The sequence below is a fragment of the Mercenaria mercenaria genome, chromosome 5 (assembly GCF_021730395.1).
Source record: "Mercenaria mercenaria strain notata chromosome 5, MADL_Memer_1, whole genome shotgun sequence".
In the NCBI taxonomy this organism is placed as follows: Eukaryota; Metazoa; Mollusca; class Bivalvia; order Venerida; family Veneridae; genus Mercenaria; species Mercenaria mercenaria.
In genome coordinates, this window is record NC_069365.1 from 78,209,705 (window position 1) to 78,229,198 (window position 19,494).

Below are 19,494 nucleotides of genomic sequence, written 5' to 3' on the forward strand. Positions count from 1 at the left end.
TAAGCATTAAATACCGTGGTACTGGCGAGGACCAGACTATTCCAAAATTATTTAAACATCAGACATAGACAAAAGTTAATTCTATTAATGGTCCAGCAGAAATTTTATACTCTGAAATTTTGCTGGACCATAAAATTGGCTTTTTGCAATATTACTTGACTGATATTATTTTTATTTTCTGATGGTCACGTCCATTATGGCATAGTCACATTTGGTTAACCGTTACCTAACCAGGTCGAACTGCAGCATTTGCGCACTGACTCTCGTGAGAAACTGATGACATCATGCAAAGTATGTCATGTGGAGTTCATGGCACATGGTTAATTTTGAATATTAGAAACATAACTAAATTACCTTAGATCTAGTTTAAATTCACAAAACAAAATCAATAAGTAACAATTCTTTACAACTAGATTTGTGCCGTGCCATGGGAAAACCAACATAGTGGCTTTGCGACCCATGCTGTTCGCTAACAGTTTCTCTAATAGCAATAGGCTTTGAAAGCGAACAGCATGGATCCTGACCAGACTGCGCGGATGCGCAGGCTGGTCTGGATCCATGCTGGTCGCAAAGCCACTATGTTGGTTTTCCCATGGCACTGCTCATTTGTTTTCAAAAGGAAGATTACCTTGATCATGGGACAACTGCAATGGGGATAAAATATTTCAGACAGCAGTGCCCATTTGGAACTTTTGTGTATAACTAAGTTACCTGTTTTCAGATAGCGTTGGGTACCGATATTACCAGAATGATTTAAATTCAATTTATGTCAGATCAAAAGAAAAATGGATTAAAAATAAATTTAAGTTAACGGTGAACATGGTGAATCGAGTGTGGCATTTGATTTAATGAAATTATAGCATGACAGATTTCTGGCATGATCTGGTCACGGTAGGCTTCATTAATGGGTTCATTTCAGCTCAGAGATGCAAAATAGCATAATTATAACATTTCTGAAGCTGAATTGTTTTAGCTAGGTAACTGGTAGCTAAAAGATTCAGCATCAGAGATATTTATAATGCTGTTGAAGGTAAGCAACTTACTATCTATTAAAGTATAACTAGTGCAATATTTTACCAGAAAAACACATAATTCATTAATAAATTGATTACCAGATAGCTAGACACTTCATATTTTAAATTTTTTCCAAAAGGTTCATGTTATAAAATTAATCATGCTAAAAGACTTTCTAACATTTCTCATGACTTCCTGTGCAACATGTATCTTCAACATATCATTTCATCATTGCCATCATGTTTGAAACTTCTGTTTGTCAATATTTGTCTCGGCACAACTACAGAGCACAATAACAACATAAGAACATTTTTAAACTGTGACATCTATAAGCAACAGCATCTTTAACACAAATATCTATGTATATTGTGGCTGGGTGTCTGTCTATGTAGTTTAGCAAGTTATTAGTTTGTAAAGTGTGATAAAAGACTGCTATCAAAAATACTAAATTCATAAACAAATTGATTAACCTTTACCTGGCTTAAACTCAAAAATTGACTGGTCTATCACTCATTTTTGACAGTACCATTTATTATTCCAGATGATGTTCACTGAAAATTTACTGATTGAATAGCAAAAATTGCAGACCATGATCAGCTTGCAAGGATGTGCAGGCTGGTCTTGGTCTGCAATGGTCACAAGGGCAGAATCACTTGCTGCCAGCAGGCTAAAGGTTTAAAGAATGGCTAGAAAAATCCTTTATAAACATAGAGAATGATATTCCTGTCATGACCAAATTTTTTTGATGAAATTTGTATGGTATATTACTGACTAGCTAAAATTAGCTACATGTAGCACATTCTGAGATGATTAGCTATTTTAAATGGCCACCAGCATTTAGCTTCTATGCTTGTCAAAATTTGAACACTGTTTATTTTGTTTTTATATTCAGCAAAGGTCAGTTGCACTTTATCAAACATGAAAGACTGACACTGAATCTAAGGCACCAAGATAGTACAACAGTCAGTAGCGGCTATATCTCTGATAACTGGCTGCACCCTTGGGCAAAAGGCTCAGGATTCAGAAGCAGGCCTGTATGCAAGATACTAGTGTGGAAAAGGGTGCCAGAACTCTGCACAAAGCTAGGGGCACAAAGTTCATAACTGATAAGAACTATGCCCCAGGTACAACAAGATATTGTTGTAAGTTCCTAGTTTATGTAACAGTTATCTTCATTTCTTTTTATTTTCAGATTGCAAAACTAGCTGACAAATATACAAACAAATGAAATCAAACATTTGATTTTAAGCATTCTACAATTATTGTATTTATTTCATTCGGAGAAATTATGAAGAAAATTAGTTCCTGTGCTGGCAAGTGGAGTTAACACTGCAAAAACATCACCTTCTAAGCAAATGGCATGTTGGGATGCTCAGGCAAATATGCTGAAAGGATTTAATTATGCTACAGAAAGGACAGAACCTATGTCTGTAAAATGTGATATTAAAAATGAAATGAAACCAGATGTATCAATTGAAACAGACTGTAAAAGTGGCATAAATATCTCAGAGATTGCAAAATCAAGCATTGTGAAAATTGAAAATCAGGTTGGGGAAATATTTGATTCTTTCATTATTGATTATGAAGATGACATGGAACAGATGCCTACAACTGTTGATCCATTCTCCAAATCCATTGAAATACAAACTGAGCATGAAGAAAGTGTAGAACCAGTAGAAGAAGATTTTAAAAAAGAAGAGCCATTCTATATTGTTGAAGTAAATTCAGAACACATAGAAAGTGAAGACATACCAGCAGGTCATCCAGAAACGTCAGAACAGGAAGATTTTACAAGAATGCTTGAAGAAACTACTGAAGTACGACCGGAAAATACTGAAAATGAATGTTCAGAAATAAAACCTACAGCAGTACAATTAAACAATTCAAAGTCCAGGTCTCGATCACATCGAAAGTTTGATTTGAATTATAATAATGAATCTTTGAGTACTTCTTTTAGAGTGCATTCAAAAGAGAAAAGAAGAACAGAACAAAGTTCTATATATGTTGAAAAGTGTAAACAAGCTTCTAATTCAAAAACAGAAAAAAATCAGTCAGTGGTTCTGAAGAGAACAATACGAAAATCAAAAAAGGCAAGGACTAGAAGTAGTAAAACTGTTCTACGGAAGTATAAGAAAGGAACAGGTAGAAGTCAAAAGGCTACAGCTTCACCCTTGAGTTCAACAGCCAGAAAAGACATATTGAGTGATGTTTCAAACACCTCATCAGCTGTCAGCACTCGCAAATGTTTTGTAAGTTTAAGACCCTTGAAAGTTGAAGCCAAAGACAAGGAAATGGCAGAGCCAAAAGGTGAGAAAAACAAAACCAGACAAAGACCACTATTATCAACTTTTTAGCTCATCTAAGTAGTTGCCCAAGATGTTTGTTTGTTTGTTTGTTTTGGGTTTAACGCCATTTTTCAAAGTATTTCAGTCATGTAACAGTGGGCAGTTAACCTAACCAGTGTTCCTGAATTCTGAACCAGTACAAACCTGTTCTCCGCAAGTAACTGCCAACTTCCCATGAATCAGAGGTGGAGGACTAGTGATTTTAGACACAATGTCGTTTATCTAATAGTCACGGAGAACATACGTCCTGCCCGAGGATCAAACTCACGACCCCGCGATCCGTAGACCAACGCTCTACCTACTGAGCTAAGCGGGCAGGCGTTTGTCCAAGATGAGCTATTGTGATCAGCCTGTGTCCTACATCTGTCATCATTGTCAACAGTTTGGCTGTTAACACACAATAGGTTACAATTTTAGCCTAATCAATGCAACTTGGTCAGAATACTACCCTGAATAATGCCTTCATTACTGGATCATCTTGGGTAAAAAAAAAGGTCATTGGATCAGTTGGCGGAGCTCTTGATATTGAAGTGGTATTTGGAGACACTTACTTTATAGATTACACGAAGACATTGTGCACAAAGCTTTTGTAACCACTTATGGTGCAGTGTCCAAGGGACGTCTGTCCAATCCCATTTTTTTCAGCCCGCTTGCAGAAAGTGAAGACATAGTCATCCAAATGTCTGTTTCATGTATGTGTGTAAATGCATTGGTATGTTATTGCATGCATGTGTTGGGTTGTTTCTCTGAACAATAACTTTGACTTGCATGGAGCAAATTTTGTGTCGTGCACATAACCTGAGATTCCTATCCCAAAGGTCAAGGTCACACTTTGAAGTCAAAGGTCATGTCAGGTCCTGATCAAGCCATAACTTTGACATGCATAAAGGAATCTTGTTTTTATTTTGCATCAATGTTTCTCTCCATGACACAGAGTATCACATGCAAACCCCAGTTTCCTATTTCAAAGGTCAAGGTCACAATTAGGGGTCCAAGGTCATTTTAAAGCTTGTCCAGGTCATAACTTTGATATGTATTAGGAGCAATATTTCTTGGTATAAGTGTCGAACACAAACCTCAGGTCCCTTTCGCTAAGGTCAAGGTCACACTTAGGGGTTAAATTTCATTTTAGAGCTTATTCTTGTCATAGCTATGACATGCATTAAACAATCTTACTTATATTTTGCTTAAATGTTTGCTTTGGTGAGAGTGTCATGTGCATATCCTAGGCTCCTATCTCAAAGGTCAAGGTCACACTTTGGGTAGAAAGGTCATGTATGATCTTGGGTCGTAATTGATCATTTTTTTTCATTTATTTAGCAGATCCTTTTTTTTGTGAACTTACAGGTTTTTTTTATAGAATAACTTCTGTACCTGGTAAAGACTTTTTGTCATTGTTTTTTGTGGATGATCTGTAAAATAACTTTAGTTTAAGTCAAGATATTGGAAGTTTTATTTCTGTTTGACCTGTAAAAGTGAGGTGAGTGTTAAACTTTTAAAGGCAGTCATAGCTCTATTGAAAAAATGTTTCATTAGGCCTTAGGTAATTCTTGTTTTCACTTCAATTTAAAGAAGCCAGAAGAAGTATTGTATTTTGACATTTTAATCTACTCTTCTTTAAGATTATAACTAGCAGCCAGTTTGAATGTTTCTTTTACAGTAAACTCCACAGGTGATGCTGTTAAACCAGTACTGTCTAATATGGTATCAACTAGAAGACGCTCAAAGTCTGTGGTTCCTAACAGTCCCTATAATGACACAATTGATCCAGGAAATAAGAAATCAGGTGAGTATTTAAAATAATTTTTTGCATGAATTTCTTATTTTTATTTGGCTTAAATGTTTGCCTCAATGAGACAGAGTCATGTGCATACTCCAGGCCCCTATCTCAAAGGTCAAGGTCTCACTTGGGGTGAAAGGTCATGTAAGGTCTTGAGCCATAATATTGACATGCATTGATTAATCTTTTCATTTATTTAGAAGTTTCTGTTTTGTTGACTAACAGTTTTTTGAAGAAAAAGTAGAGCTATTGCACTCGCCCCGGTGTCGGCATCGGCGTCGGTGTCGCCGTTGGTTAAACTTTTTGATAAAGTCAAATATCTCTGTTACTATCAAAGCTATTGACTTGAAACTTAAAATACTTATTTACCATCAACGTCTACACCAGGAGAAACAATCTCCATAACTCTGGTTTGAATTTTGACAGAGTTATGCCCCTTTTTAACTTAGAATTTTTTGTTAAAATTTTTGATAAAGTCAGATGTCTCTGTTACTATTAAAGCTTTTGACTTGAAACCCAAACTAGCTATTTACTATCAAAGTCTACACCAGGAGACACAATTCCCATAACTCTGTTTGAATTTTGACAGAGTTATGTCCCTTTCTAACTTGGAATTTTTTTACTGACAAAGCTCTAATTCAGAGTCAAGCACTGAGAAAAGTCGAGTGCGCTGTCTTTCAGGACAGCTCTTGTTTAAAGAATAATTTCCCTTTGTTTCTACTATAAATAGCTTATTTTGTGACAAGGTGAGCTTTTTGATCCATTTCGTCCCTCGTCCGTTCACAATTTCTTGTGAACACATAGAGACTACATTTTCCTATCAATTTTAATCAAACTTGCACACAACTTGTATTGACATAACATCTCAGTTCCTTTTGAAAACTGGCCAGATTCCCTCATGGGTTCCAGAGTAAAGGCCCCTTAAAGGGCTAAAATTTGCTAATATGGCTTGTGAACCACATTTTGCAATCGATTTTAATTAAACTTGCACACAACTTGTATTGTCATAATATCCTTTTGAAAACTGAACAGATCCCATCATGGGTTTCAGAGTTATGGCCCCTTAAAGGGCCAAAATTGCTATTTTTGCTTTTACAGCCATATAGAGATTTCATTTATGGTTTAATTTGATATAGACTTGCACAATATCTTTAACAACAATAGGTCTTGGATTCCATGATGAATCCATCAGATCCAAACATCTTCATAACACTTTGTCAGAATATTATCTTGATCATTCCTAGGCTGGGTCACATGGGCTCAGAAACTAGGTCACCCAGTCAAATCAAAGGAAAAACCTTTTAACACTTGATGTCACATTTATGACCCTATCTTCTTGAAACTTGGTCAGAATGTTTATCTTGATTATTCCAAGGCCAAGTTCGAAAATGGGTCAAAAACTGGGTCACCCACTCAAATTAAAGAAAAGCTTGTTAACACTCTGGAGGCCATTTTTATGATCCTATTTTCATGTAACTTGGTAAGAATGTTTATCTTGATGATTCCCATGCAGAGTTCGAAACTGGGTCACATGGGGTGAAAAACAAGGTCACAACTCAAATCAAAGGAAAAGTTTGTAGTTGCCACATGTATGATCCTATCTTCATGAAACTTGGTCAGGGGGCCTCCGTGGCCGAGTGGTTAAGGTCATTGACTTCAAATCACTTGCCCATCATCGATGTGGGTTCAAGCCTCACTCGAGGCGTTGAATTCTTCATGTGAGGAAGCCATCCAGCTGGCTTACGGAAGGTCGGTGGTTCTACCCAGGTGCCCGCTCGTGATGAAATAATGCACGGAGGGGCACCTGGGGTCTTCCTCCACCATTAAAGCTGGAAAGTCGCCATATGACCTATCATGTGTCGGTGCGACGTTAAATCCAAAAAAAAAAAAAAAGAAACTTGGTCAGAATGTTTATTTTGATGATTCCAAGGCCAAGTTTAAAAGGTGAGTGATACAGGGTCATCATGACCCTCTTGTTTGTAATTATTGGCAGTGGGGAAAAACAGAGTCTGAGACCACATTTCTGTGGTACAGCATGGATGATATATAAAATATTTAGGGCTATTTGGACATATCTCTACCTGGTAAAGATTTTTTGTGGACTTTGAATTATTTTTTGTTGATGATTATTTCTGTAAAATAACTTTAGTCTTACCCTGCTAATTTTTAGCTGGACTATTCAAAGAAAAGTCTAGCTATTCTACTCACTCTTGCGTCGGCATCACACCTTGGTTAAAGTTTTTGTACGCAAGACAAGTACATATAGCTATCATTCAAAGACATAATTATAGCTTTGAAACTATTTTTTTAGGTCAATTACCAAACTCACTGGGTCAAGGGCCACAAGGCCCATAACTCTGACATGTATTTTGGCCAAATTATGTCCCCTTTTGGACTTAAAAAATTATGGTTAAAGTTTTGCGTGCAAGTACATATGGCTATCATTTAAAGGTATACTGTAAAATCATTAAATTTCGTGGGCATGAAATTTCGTGGTTTTGGTCAAAACAGCAATTTCTTGGGGATATGAATTCGTGGATTTCAACTTTTGAACATAAAATGAATGGGAATTTTATTTGTTCCTTGGGATTAAATTTTGTGGATTGAATCAACCACGAAATCCACGAAAATTAGTCCCCCACGAATATTAATGATTTCACAGTATAGCATTGAAACTTATTTGTTTTTTAGGTCAATTACCAACATCACTGAGTCTAGTTCCATACCTCTGTCATGTATTTTGGCCAAATTATGCCCCCTTTTTGACTTAGATACCTAGTTAAAGTTTTACATGCAAGTTACTATCTCCGAAACTAATGCAGATATTGAATTGAAACTTCACATGTGCCTCTGACATGTATTTTGGGCAAATTATGGCCCTTTTTTGGACTTGGAAATCAGTTAAGTTTTTGGTACCAGTCCATATTTTGTCTAATCTGTATGTAAATTTGAAATTTTGACCACTTGTTACATTCATAGTCTACATATGGAGGCAAGACTACATAACTAGGACAAGGACTTTAGCTCAGTTATGGCCTTTTTTGACAGAAATTAGTTAAGTTTCGCATACCATTCTATATATTGTCTAAAATGTTTGAAATATGGCTTAGAAACTTGCTTACCATCATGGTCACACATTGCCATCTAGACCTGTCTAAATCCACAAAGTCCGGTTCATTGTTTGTCTTATTTATTTTTGCTTTTTTTTTGTCTGAAGATCTCTGGTAATATTTTGACCCCATACTTCCATTAATGCTTCGAATAGTTGAGCGCGCTGTCAACAGGCAGCTCTTGTTATTCCTGTTTGATCTGTAAAAGTGAGATGGGCGTTAAAAGGTCATCATGGCTCTATTGAAAAATGATTCATTTGGCCTTAAGTAATTCTTGTTTTTACTTCAATTTAAAGAAACCAGGAGAAGTATTGTATTGTGACATTTTAACGCATCTACTCTTCTTTAAGATTAAAACTAGCACACAATTTGAATGTTTGTATCATTACAGTAAACACATCCGATGATGCTGTTGAACCAGTACTGTCTAATATGGTATCAGCTAGAAGACGCTCAAGGTCTGTGGTTCCTAACAGTCGCTATAAAGACATGGTTGATCCAGAAAAGAAAAAATCAGGTGAGTATTTTAATATATTAATATTTAATATATTAAATTTTTGCATGACTTTCTTAGAATACTTTTGTTTTATTATTAGCTAGCTATGACAGTCACCAGAGCTATCGCCATACCCATAGCATCCATGTTGTATTTTATTATTAGCTAGCTATGACAGTCACCAGAGCTATTACCATACCCATAGCATCCACCTTGTGTGGAGACACCTTGTTAACGATTATTTGCTAGCTATGACAGTCACCAGAGCCATTGCCATACCCAAAGCATCCACGTTGTGTGTAGACACCTTGTTAACGATTATTTGCTAGCTATGACAGTCACCAGAGCTATTGCCATACCCAAAGCATCCACGTTGTGTGTAGACACCTTGTTAATGATTATTAGCTAGGTATGACAGTCACCAGAGCTATTGCCATACCGATAGCATCCACCTTGTGTGTAGACACCTTGTTAATGATTATTTGCTAGCTATGACAGTCACCAGAGCTATTGCCATACCCAAAGCATCCACGTTGTGTGTAGACACCTTGTTAATGATTATTTGCTAGGTATGACAGTCACCAGAGCTATTGCCATACCGATAGCATCCACCTTGTGTGTAGACACCTTGTTAACGATTATTTGCTAGCTATGACAGTCACCAGAGCTATTGCAATACCCAAAGCATCCACCTTGTGTGTAGACACCTTGTTAATGATTATTAGCTAGGTATGACAGTCACCAGAGCTATTGCCATACCGATAGCATCCACCTTGTGTGTAGACACCTTGTTAACGATTATTTGCTAGGTATGACAGTCATCAGAGCTATTGCCATACCGATAGCATCCACCTTGTGTGTAGACACCTTGTTAACGATTATTAGCTAGGTATGACAGTCACCAGAGCTATTGCCATACCGATAGCATCCACCTTGTGTGTAGACACCTTGTTAACGATTATTTGCTAGCTATGACAGTCACCAGAGCTATTGCCATACCCAAAGAATCCACCTTGTGTGTAGACACCTTGTTAATGATTATTAGCTAGGTATGACAGTCACCAGAGCTGTTGCCATACCGATAGCATCCACCTTGTGTGTAGACACCTTGTTCACGATTATTTGCTAGGTATGACAGTCACCAGAGCTATTGCCATACCCAAAGCATCCACGTTGTGCGTAGACACCTTGTTCACGATTATTAGCTAGGTATGACAGTCACCAGAGCTATTGCCATACCCATAGCATCCAAGTTGTGTGTAGACCCCTTGTTAGCTCACCTGAGCAATGCTCAGGTGAGTTTTTCTGATCGCTCGATGTCCGGCGTCCGGCATCTGTCGTCTGTCGTCTGTCAACATTTAGCTTGTGTATGCGATAGAGGCTGTGTTTTTCAATTAATCTTCATGAATATTTGTCAGAATGATAACCTTGATGAAATCTAGGCCGAGTTCGAAAATGGGTCATCTCGGGTCAAAAACTAGGTCACTAGGTCAAATCAAAGAAAAACCTTGTGTATGCGATAGAGGCGGTATTTTTCAATTAATCTTCATGAATATTGGTCAGAATGATAACCTTGATGAAATCTAAGCCGAGTTCGAAAATGGGTCATCTCGGGTCAAAAACTAGGTCACTAGGTCAAATCAAAGAAAAACCTTGTGTATGCGATAGAGGCTGTATTTTTCAATTCTTCTTTATGAATATTGGTCAGAATGATAACCTTGATGAAATCTAGACCGAGTTCGAAAATGGGTCATCTCGGGTCAAAAACTAGGTCACTAGGTCAAATCAAAGAAAAACCTTGTGTATGCGATAGAGGCTGTATTTTTCAATTGATCTTCATGAATTTTGGTCAGAATGATTGCCTTGATGAAATAAAGGCCGAATTCGAAAATGGGTCATCTCGGGTCAAAAACTAGGTCACTAGGTCAAATCAAAGAAAAACATTGTGTATGCGATAGAGGCGGTATTTTTCAATTGATCTTCATGAATTTTGGTCAGAATGATTACCTTGATGAAATCTAGGCCGAGTTCGAAAATGGGTCATCTTGGGTCAAAAACTAGGTCACTAGGTCATATCACGTAAAAACCTTGTGTATGCGATAGAGGCTGTATTTTTCAATTGATCTTCATGAATTTTGGTCAGAATGATTACCTTGATGAAATTTAGACCAAGTTCGAAAATGGGTCATCTGGGGTCAAAAACTAGGTCACTAGGTCAAATAAAAGAAAAACCTTGTGTATGCAATAGAGGCTGTATTTTTCAACTGATCTTCATGAAATTTAGCCAGAATGATTACCTTGATAAAATCTAGGCCGAGTTCGAAAATGGGTCATCTGGGGTCAAAAACTAGGTCACTAGATCAAATCGAAGAAAAACATTGTGTATGCAATAGAGGATGTATTTTTCAATTGATCTTCATGAAATTTGGTCAGAGTGATTGCCTTGATGAAATCTAGGTCGATTTTGAATATGGGTTATCTGAGGTCAAAAACTAGGTCACTAGGTCAAATTAAAGAAAACTCTTGTGTATGCGATAGAGACTGTTTTTTTCAATTGATTTTTATGAAATTTGATCAGGTTGATTGCCTTAATGAAATCTAGGTCGAATTTGAATATGGGTCATCTGAGGTCAAAAACTAGGTCACTTGGTCAAATCAAAGAAAAAACTTCTGTATGTGATAGAGGCTGTATTTTTCAGTTGATCTTCATGAATTTTGGTCAGAATGATTGCCTTGATAAAATCTAGGTCGAGTTTGAACATGGGTCATCTAGGGTCAAAAACTAGGTCATATCTAAGAAAATGCTTGTTTTATTGCAAGACACCAATTTTTTGGTCCAATCTTAATGAAAATTGGTCAGAATATTTGTTTCCATGAAATCACTAGGTCAAACATGTTTTACACTGTTATGGAGTGTTTCTTAGGTGAGCGACCTAGGGCCATCTTGGCCCTCTTGTTAATGATTATTTGCTAGCTGTGACAGTCACCAGAGCTATTCCCATACCCATAGCATCCATCTTGTGCGTAGACACCTTGTTCACGATTATTAGCTAGCTGTGATAGTCGCCAGAGCTATTGCTATACCCATAGCATCCACGTTATGTGTAGACACCTTGTTCACGATTATTAGCTAGCTATGACAGTCACCAGAGCTATTGCCATACCCATAGCATCCACCTTGTGTATAGACAATTGATCAAGATTATAAGCTAGCTATGACAGTCACCAGAGCTATTGCTATACCCATAGCATCCAGGTTGTGTGTAGACACCTTGTTCACGATTATTAGCTAGCTATGACAGTCACGAGAGCTATTGCCACACCCATATCATCCAGGTTGTGTGTAGACACCTTGTTCACGATTATAAGCTTGTTATGACACTCACCAGAGCTATCGCCATACCCATAGCATCCATGTTGTGTGTTATTATTAGCTAGCTATGACAGTCACCAGAGCTATTGCCATACCCATAGCATCCACTTTGTGTGTAGACACCGTGTTCACGATTATTAGCTAGCTATGACAGTCACCAGAGCTATTGTCATACGATAGCATCCACCTTGTGTGTAGACACCTTGTTCACGACTATTAGCTCACTACGACAGTCACCAGAGCTATTGCCATACCCATAGCATCCACCTTGTGCAAAGACACCTTGTTCACGATTATTAGCAAGCTCATATCTCATTTATTGCTTGTCATGACTGAATGTAACTTCGAACATGCCCTCACCATGATAGTACATTGTACCATCTGAATGACAATATTTTTAGCTTGACTATTCGACTTGCATGCAAGTACATATGTCTAGCTATTCTACTCACCCTGGCGTCGGCGTCGGAGTCGCACCTTGGTTAAAGTTTTGCATGCAAGTACATATGGCTATCATTTAAAAGCATATAGCTTTGGAACTTACTGGTATTGTTTCTTTTTCTAGGTCAATTACCAACCTCACTGGGTCAACTCTGACATGTATTTTGAGCAAATTATGTCCCCTTTTGGTATAGAAAATCCTGATTAAAGTTTTACATGCAAGTTACGGGATTATAAAACTAGTTGATAGCATCAAGTCCCATAACTCTGACCTGCATTTTGGCCAAATTATGCCCCCTTTTTCTAGATCAATTACCAACCTCACTGGGTCAAGTCCCATAATTCTGACATGTATTTTGGGCAACTTATACCCCCTTTTGGACTTAGAAAATCCTGGTTAAAGTTTTACATGCAAGTTACTATCTCCAAAACTAATGCAGATATTGATTCGAAACTTCACATGTGTCTTTTTGGTTATAAAACTAGTTGATAGCATCATGTCTTATAACTCTGACCTGCATTTTGGACTTAGAAAATCCTGGTTAAAGTTTTGCTTGCAAGTTACTATCTCCAGAACAAATGCAGATATTAATTTAAAATCGAAACTTCACATGTGCCATCAGGGTTATAAAGCTAGTTGATTGCATCAAGTCCCATAACTCTGAGATGCGTTTTAGTCAAATTATGTCCCCTTTTGAACTTAAAACTTCTGGTTAAAGTTTTGCATGCAAGTTACTATCTCCAAAACGAATGCAGATACTGGATTGAATTTCTATAGATAATTTAACATTTAGGGTAATATTTTGCTGCTTCTGGGACAATAATTCAAATAGTCAAGCATTGGCTGTCTTATAGACAGCTCTTGTTTAACTCTTGCTTTCTTTTTGATGAAATTTTGGCCCATTTTGTAAACTCCACCATCCATCAAGAGATTTTTATATCAGTTAGAACATAAGGTTTCCAATAACCAGAGGATATGTCATGGGCAAAAACCCAAACCCTAGTTCAAAGGTTAAAGCTACACTTTGAGGTCAAATGTAAGTAGTTATTTTTTATCCTGTCCGGTCCATAACACAGTCATCCTTAAAGGAATTCTAACATTACATGGCACCAAAAAGTGTTCCATAATATGATGACTTGATATGTGCAACATCCAGACCCCTAGCATATTGGTCAAAGTCACACTCACAGGTCATAGTTCATACGTTTTTAGCACACCTGAGCACGAAGTGCTCAAAGTTTAGCTTTTGTGATCGCCCTGTGTCCCTCATCCGTCGTCGTCTGTCCGCCCATCGTCGTCAACAATTTGACTGTTAACACTCTAGAGGTCACAATTTTGGCCCAATCTTAATGAAACTTGGTCAGAATGTTACTCTTAATAAAATCTTGAATGAGTTCGATATTGGGTCATCTAGGTTCAGAAACTAGGTCACCCGGTCAAATCAAAGGAAAAGCTTGTTAACACTCTAGAGGTCACAATTTTGGCCCAATCTTAATGAAACTTGGTCTGAATGTTACCCCTCAATTAAATCTTGGACAAGTTTGAGATTGGATCATCTGGGGTTAAAAACTAGGTCACCAGTTCAAATCAAAGGAAAAGCTTATTAACACTCTAGAGGACACAATTTTGGCCCAATGTTAATGAAACTTGGTCAGAATGTTACACTCAATAAAATCTTGGACAAGTTCGATATTGGGTCGTCAGGGGTCAAAAACTAAGTCTCCAGGTCAAATCAAAGGAAAAGCTTGTTAACACTGTAGAGGCCGCATTTATGACTGTATTTTCATGAAACATGGTCAGGATGTTAATCTTGATGATCTCAAGGTCCAGGTCCAGTTTGAATCTGGGCCATGTAGGATCAAAAACTAGGTCACCAGGTCAAATCAAAGGAAAAGCTAGTTAACACTGTAGAGGCCACATTTATGACCATATCTTAATGAAACATGGTCAGAATGTTAATATTGATGATCTATAGGTCACGTTCAAATCTGGGTCAGGTGGGATAAAAAGCTAGGTCACTAGGTCAAATCAAAGGAAAAGCTTGTTAACACTCTAGAGGCCACATTTATGACTGTATCTTCATGAAACTTAGTCAGAATGTTAATTTTGATGATCTTTAGGTCAGATTCGAATCTGGGTCATGTGGGGTCAAAAACTAGGTCACCGGGTCAAATCAAAGGAAAAGCTGGTTAACTCTTTAGAGACCACATTTATGACCATTTATCACATGTTTGACGTCGCGGGAGTGTCATAAAGCCATTAAATAAAAATGATAATACACTAGTGTAATAAAGCTTTGACGTCAACGTCGTTTATAGTATAGGAGACGTTGGTCAAATTGACTTGTTTATATAGTAAAAGGAAGTAGAATTTTTGATGTTTCAACAGGAAAGGCTAACATGTGATAAAAAGAATATTACATTTGTGGCTTTCCACATTGAATTTATTAAACTTGTTGAATAAAATTGATAAAATGCTCGACAGAGCCTCGCATTTTATCATTTTATTCAACTCATTTAATAAAATCAATTTGAAAAGACACTCATGTAATATCCTCTGTATCTTAATGAAACTTGGTCAGAATGTTAATCTTGATGATCTTTAGGTCAATAGGTCAGGTGAGCGATACAGGGCCTTCATGGCCCTCTTGTTTCCTGTCTAGCCTATTACTCTGTTATCCATTAAGGGATTCTAATATTACTGAAATGTTTGCAATAATGAGATAACATATCATGCCAAATAACCAGATCTCAACTCAAAGGAAAAGGTCGCACTTGGAGGCCATAGGGCTTTTTTTCCTGTGTGGTCCTTAACTCTGCCATCCATCTAGGGATTCTAATATCTTTTGTTCAAAGATCAGGGTTACACTTAGAGGTCAAAGGTCAGCAGGGTTTTCTTTTGTACCCAGATACTACTTATCAGTTACCACTTCGATTCAAATGAAGAAGTATGTTGGGGGGGTGGGGAGGGGGGCATGCACTTTTTTCAAATATAGGTTCATATTCTGTTCATAAAATAATGCCTCCCCACCCCCCTCCCCCCCCATTCAGACTTGCCTATGTCTGTACATCTGTTTGGATGTGTATCTGTTTATCTGAATCTGTGTCATGCATATCTCAAAATGTATTTAACCTTTAGTCATCAAACCTCACAGGCTTGTAAATCAGCATGTTAAGTTTTGTAGTTAAGTTTTGTTTAATGTTTCTCTGAACCTACCAAGAGTTATGATCCTTGATTATGTCAAAAGTTTGTGCCTCTAAAGGTATTTATCCAAGATTTGTGAACTTTAAATCGATCATTGACCTGGTTATCCTGCTGTTGAGATAATTAGTCCCTTTCTTGTAGGAGACTGTATTGCATGGCAATTTGGCATTATGCTCACTACTACAAGTAGACATCCTTTTATCTGACTGAAAAATTGTTGCAAAGGGCGCTTAATCCAAACACACACACTTGAAAAATTGTTGTTAAGGGCACTTAACCCAAACACACACTGTACAAATGGTTAGGAGCAATTTTTATGCCCCCGAAGGGAGGCATATTAGTTTTCAACTGTCCGTCCGTTCGTTCGTACTTTAGTTCGTCACAACGTTAACTTTTTGCATGAAAGCACTTTACTTGCAAACCACTGACCCAGGACCTTCAAACTTCACATGCCGATAGTACTTATTAAGTACACTACCCCTACTGACTTTGGGGTCATCAGGTCAAAGATCAAGGTCACAGGGGCCAACGTTAACTTTTTGTATGAAGGCACTTTACTCGCGAACCACTTCACCCAGGACCTTCAAACTTCACATGCTGATAGTACCTACTGAGTACACCACCCCTACTGACTTTGGGGTCACCAGGTCAAAGGTCACGGTCACAGGGGCCAACGTTGACTTTTTGCATGAAGGCACTTTACTCGCAAACCACTTCACCCAGGACCTTCAAACTTCACATGCTGATAGTACTTATTGAGTACACCACCCCTGCTGACTTTGGGGTCACCAGGTCAAAGGTCAAGGTGCTGCTGGGGCATTTGTCACCATTAGTGACAGCTCTTGTTTCTTTCACACTCCTCAAAGTCAGTGAGTGTTGATATCTAAATAAAAATATGTTGGTAGTAGTAGCTATTTAGAAACTGATGATACATGTTGGTTGTTTATAGAAAATAATGATTAGTCCTAGAATTATATGGGGTAGACATATTGATTTAGTTCTGTCCATCTGTCTGTCCATCCGTCTGTGCATCCACTAATCTAGATCCTGCAATTACTCAAAAAGTATTCAAGCTAGGTTCATAAAACTTGGTATGTTAATAGAAGGTAATATGTAGAGTATGCGCATACATGACTCATGCTTGTAGGTCAAAGGTCAAGGTCACTATTGAAGGTCAAGAAAAAATTATTTCCGCTTCTTTACTTTTATATGTATTGATGGATTATCTTAGTGCTACACACAAACTTTTCCCATGATGAGACAATATGTGAACACATGAGCAATGCTTGTCAGTTAAAGGTCAAGGTCCCTGTTTAAGGCCGAGTTAAAATTTGTTTCTGCTCCATTACTTTAATTGCACTGAAGGATTTTTTTTATTACTACACAGAATACCCTATGGTATTATTATACACTTGTTTGGAAAAGACTTTCGATGTATCATTTCTGAACTAGAAAACAGACTTCCTACTGACTTTACACAAATGCAGTAACACTTCTTGATAGCTATATAAAAAGAAATTAGTAATAGAATGTAACAAACTCATAATATAGGTTGGTTTACTTGCTTGTAGAAAATAACAAACAGGTTTAAAAATCATTTTGCAGTTCATTGATGGTTTCAAATAAAATTTGATATTTGTGTTATTTTAGACTATGACATTGATGACAGTGATGCTGACCCAGTCTATAAACCATCCAGTGATGATGATGATTCTGATGATGACAGAAATGTAGCTAACAATAGCACTAAGGAGGATTTGGTATCAGCATCAGAACGAGACAGCAATGATAGTGCTATTGATCCACAGCTCTGTACAGACAAGTCAGTGACAATTCTGTCTTCAAAAAAGAATACAAAAGGCAATCGTGATAACAAAAAACATGCTTGTTTCTTTTGTGGAAAACTGTTTCCAAATATTGCCAGACATTTGACAAAGAAACATTCAAATGAGCACGAAGTCGCTAAGATATTGATATTGCCGATAAAAAGTAAAGAGCGTAGAACTGCTTGGGAGGAACTTGTAAATAAGGGAGACTATTTCCACAATTCCCAAGTCATTGACAAAGGGCATGGAACTGTTATTCCAAAGTATAGGTCTAAAAAGCATGTTGAAGATGTACGAAGTCTAATACCATGTCAGTCTTGCAGAGGGTTCTACAAGAAAAACGATTTTTGGAAACATCAAAAAATCTGTAATGTACAGAAACCTGTAGATATAAAATTGAAACAGGTCAGCGCAGAAAAACTATTTATGCCACATGAAAATGCAACAAAGGAGCTGAATGACAATGTAATAGTTGAAATGAAGGACGATGAAATAAAGAGAACAGTTGAATCAGATAATTTAATTCTGCGTCTTGGTAACATTTTGTATCATGAGAAAGGACATGAAGTTAATGACCACATTTACATCTCGGTTAAACTTAGAGAACTTGGTAGGCTCCTACTTTCAGCTAAAAATATGGACGCTGATATAAAAAGTATTTTGGATTTGATGAAAGCATCAAAATGGGATTTGCTTATTTCAGCTGTTAAGAATGTTTCTGAATATGATGAAGAGGGTCGTCAATTTGGTATTCCATCATTGGCAAGAAATCTTGGTCTAAGCCTGAAAAGGTGTGCTGAAATTGAATATTCATATTCTACAAAAAATGGGAACTTGGAAAATCAAAATTTAACTGAGACCTTTCTGGAAATGTATGAATTAAAGTGGAAAAAGTGCATAGGATCAATGGCTAACTCTACACTTGAAGAGAACAAGTGTAATAAGTCACGGTTTCTGTCATTAGTAGAAGATGTTGTTAAGCTCAACAATTATTTAGAGGAAAATGTGATAAGGCTTTGTGTTCAAATTGAAAAGAGCCCTCTAGAATATTATGCGGACTTAGCGAAAGTTTGTATTGCACAGATAACTCTTTTTAATAGAAACAGAAGTGAAGATGCTCAAAGAATTACGGTAAAAGGTTTTCTAGATGCTAAATCTGGAGGACTGCTGGATGACACTACAAAAAAATCATTGACCGTGTTTGAGCAGACATTGTGCAAGTCGCATTTGAGGATTGAAATCATGGGAAAGGAAGGAAACAAAGTACCAGTGCTGTTAACAACAAAAATGGCTTCTTGTTTAAACATACTTCTCAGATACAGAGAGGCAGTAGGTATCAATGATAAAACATTCTTATTTGCAAGGCCTTCCTGTACTGAGCACCCATACAGAGGATGTGATGTTCTGAGGGAGTTTGCTAGTCACTGTAATTTGAAATGTCCCGATTGTGTAATGTCAACCAGTGTGAGAAGACAGCTGACTATACTGGCTCAGATACTTAGCCTCGGGGAAACTGATCAGGATATATTGAAAATATTCCAGGAACATGATATCAGGGTTTACGACCAATTTAACCAGTCATCAGAGAGTGCATTACAGGTGGCAAAGATCTTCAAAGTACTCCATTGCCTGAACACTGGCACTATTAACAAGTACAAAGGATGTGATTTTGACAGCATAGACATAGAAGATAAAGGTATTTTTGTTACATTTTCCATCACTTCACATAGTGGCATACATCATTTGATTTTTATCTTGAAACTTTTATCATTGAGAGTCACTGTACATGTTCTAGCATTATCATTTGCATTTTTTTCTGCATTTCTTTTTTGTTCAGTGTCTTGGTACTATCAAGTATAACTTTAAACTTAAGATATTTACATTTGCCCTATTCTTTTCCATTG

General features: G+C 37.2%; 1 protein-coding gene across 1 annotated transcript in view; it reads left to right on the forward strand.

Moving 5' to 3' along the window:
- LOC123557701 (uncharacterized) overlaps positions 1-19,494 on the forward strand; it is a 57,298-nt gene that overhangs the window by 10,812 nt on the left and 26,992 nt on the right. Inside the window, exons 2-5 of the mRNA XM_053544060.1 lie at positions 2,207-3,321; positions 5,020-5,145; positions 8,641-8,766; positions 17,415-19,286. Coding sequence (XP_053400035.1) covers positions 2,370-3,321; positions 5,020-5,145; positions 8,641-8,766; positions 17,415-19,286 — 3,076 coding nt within the window. The 5' untranslated portion in view covers positions 2,207-2,369. The remainder of the gene's footprint in view (positions 1-2,206; positions 3,322-5,019; positions 5,146-8,640; positions 8,767-17,414; positions 19,287-19,494) is intronic.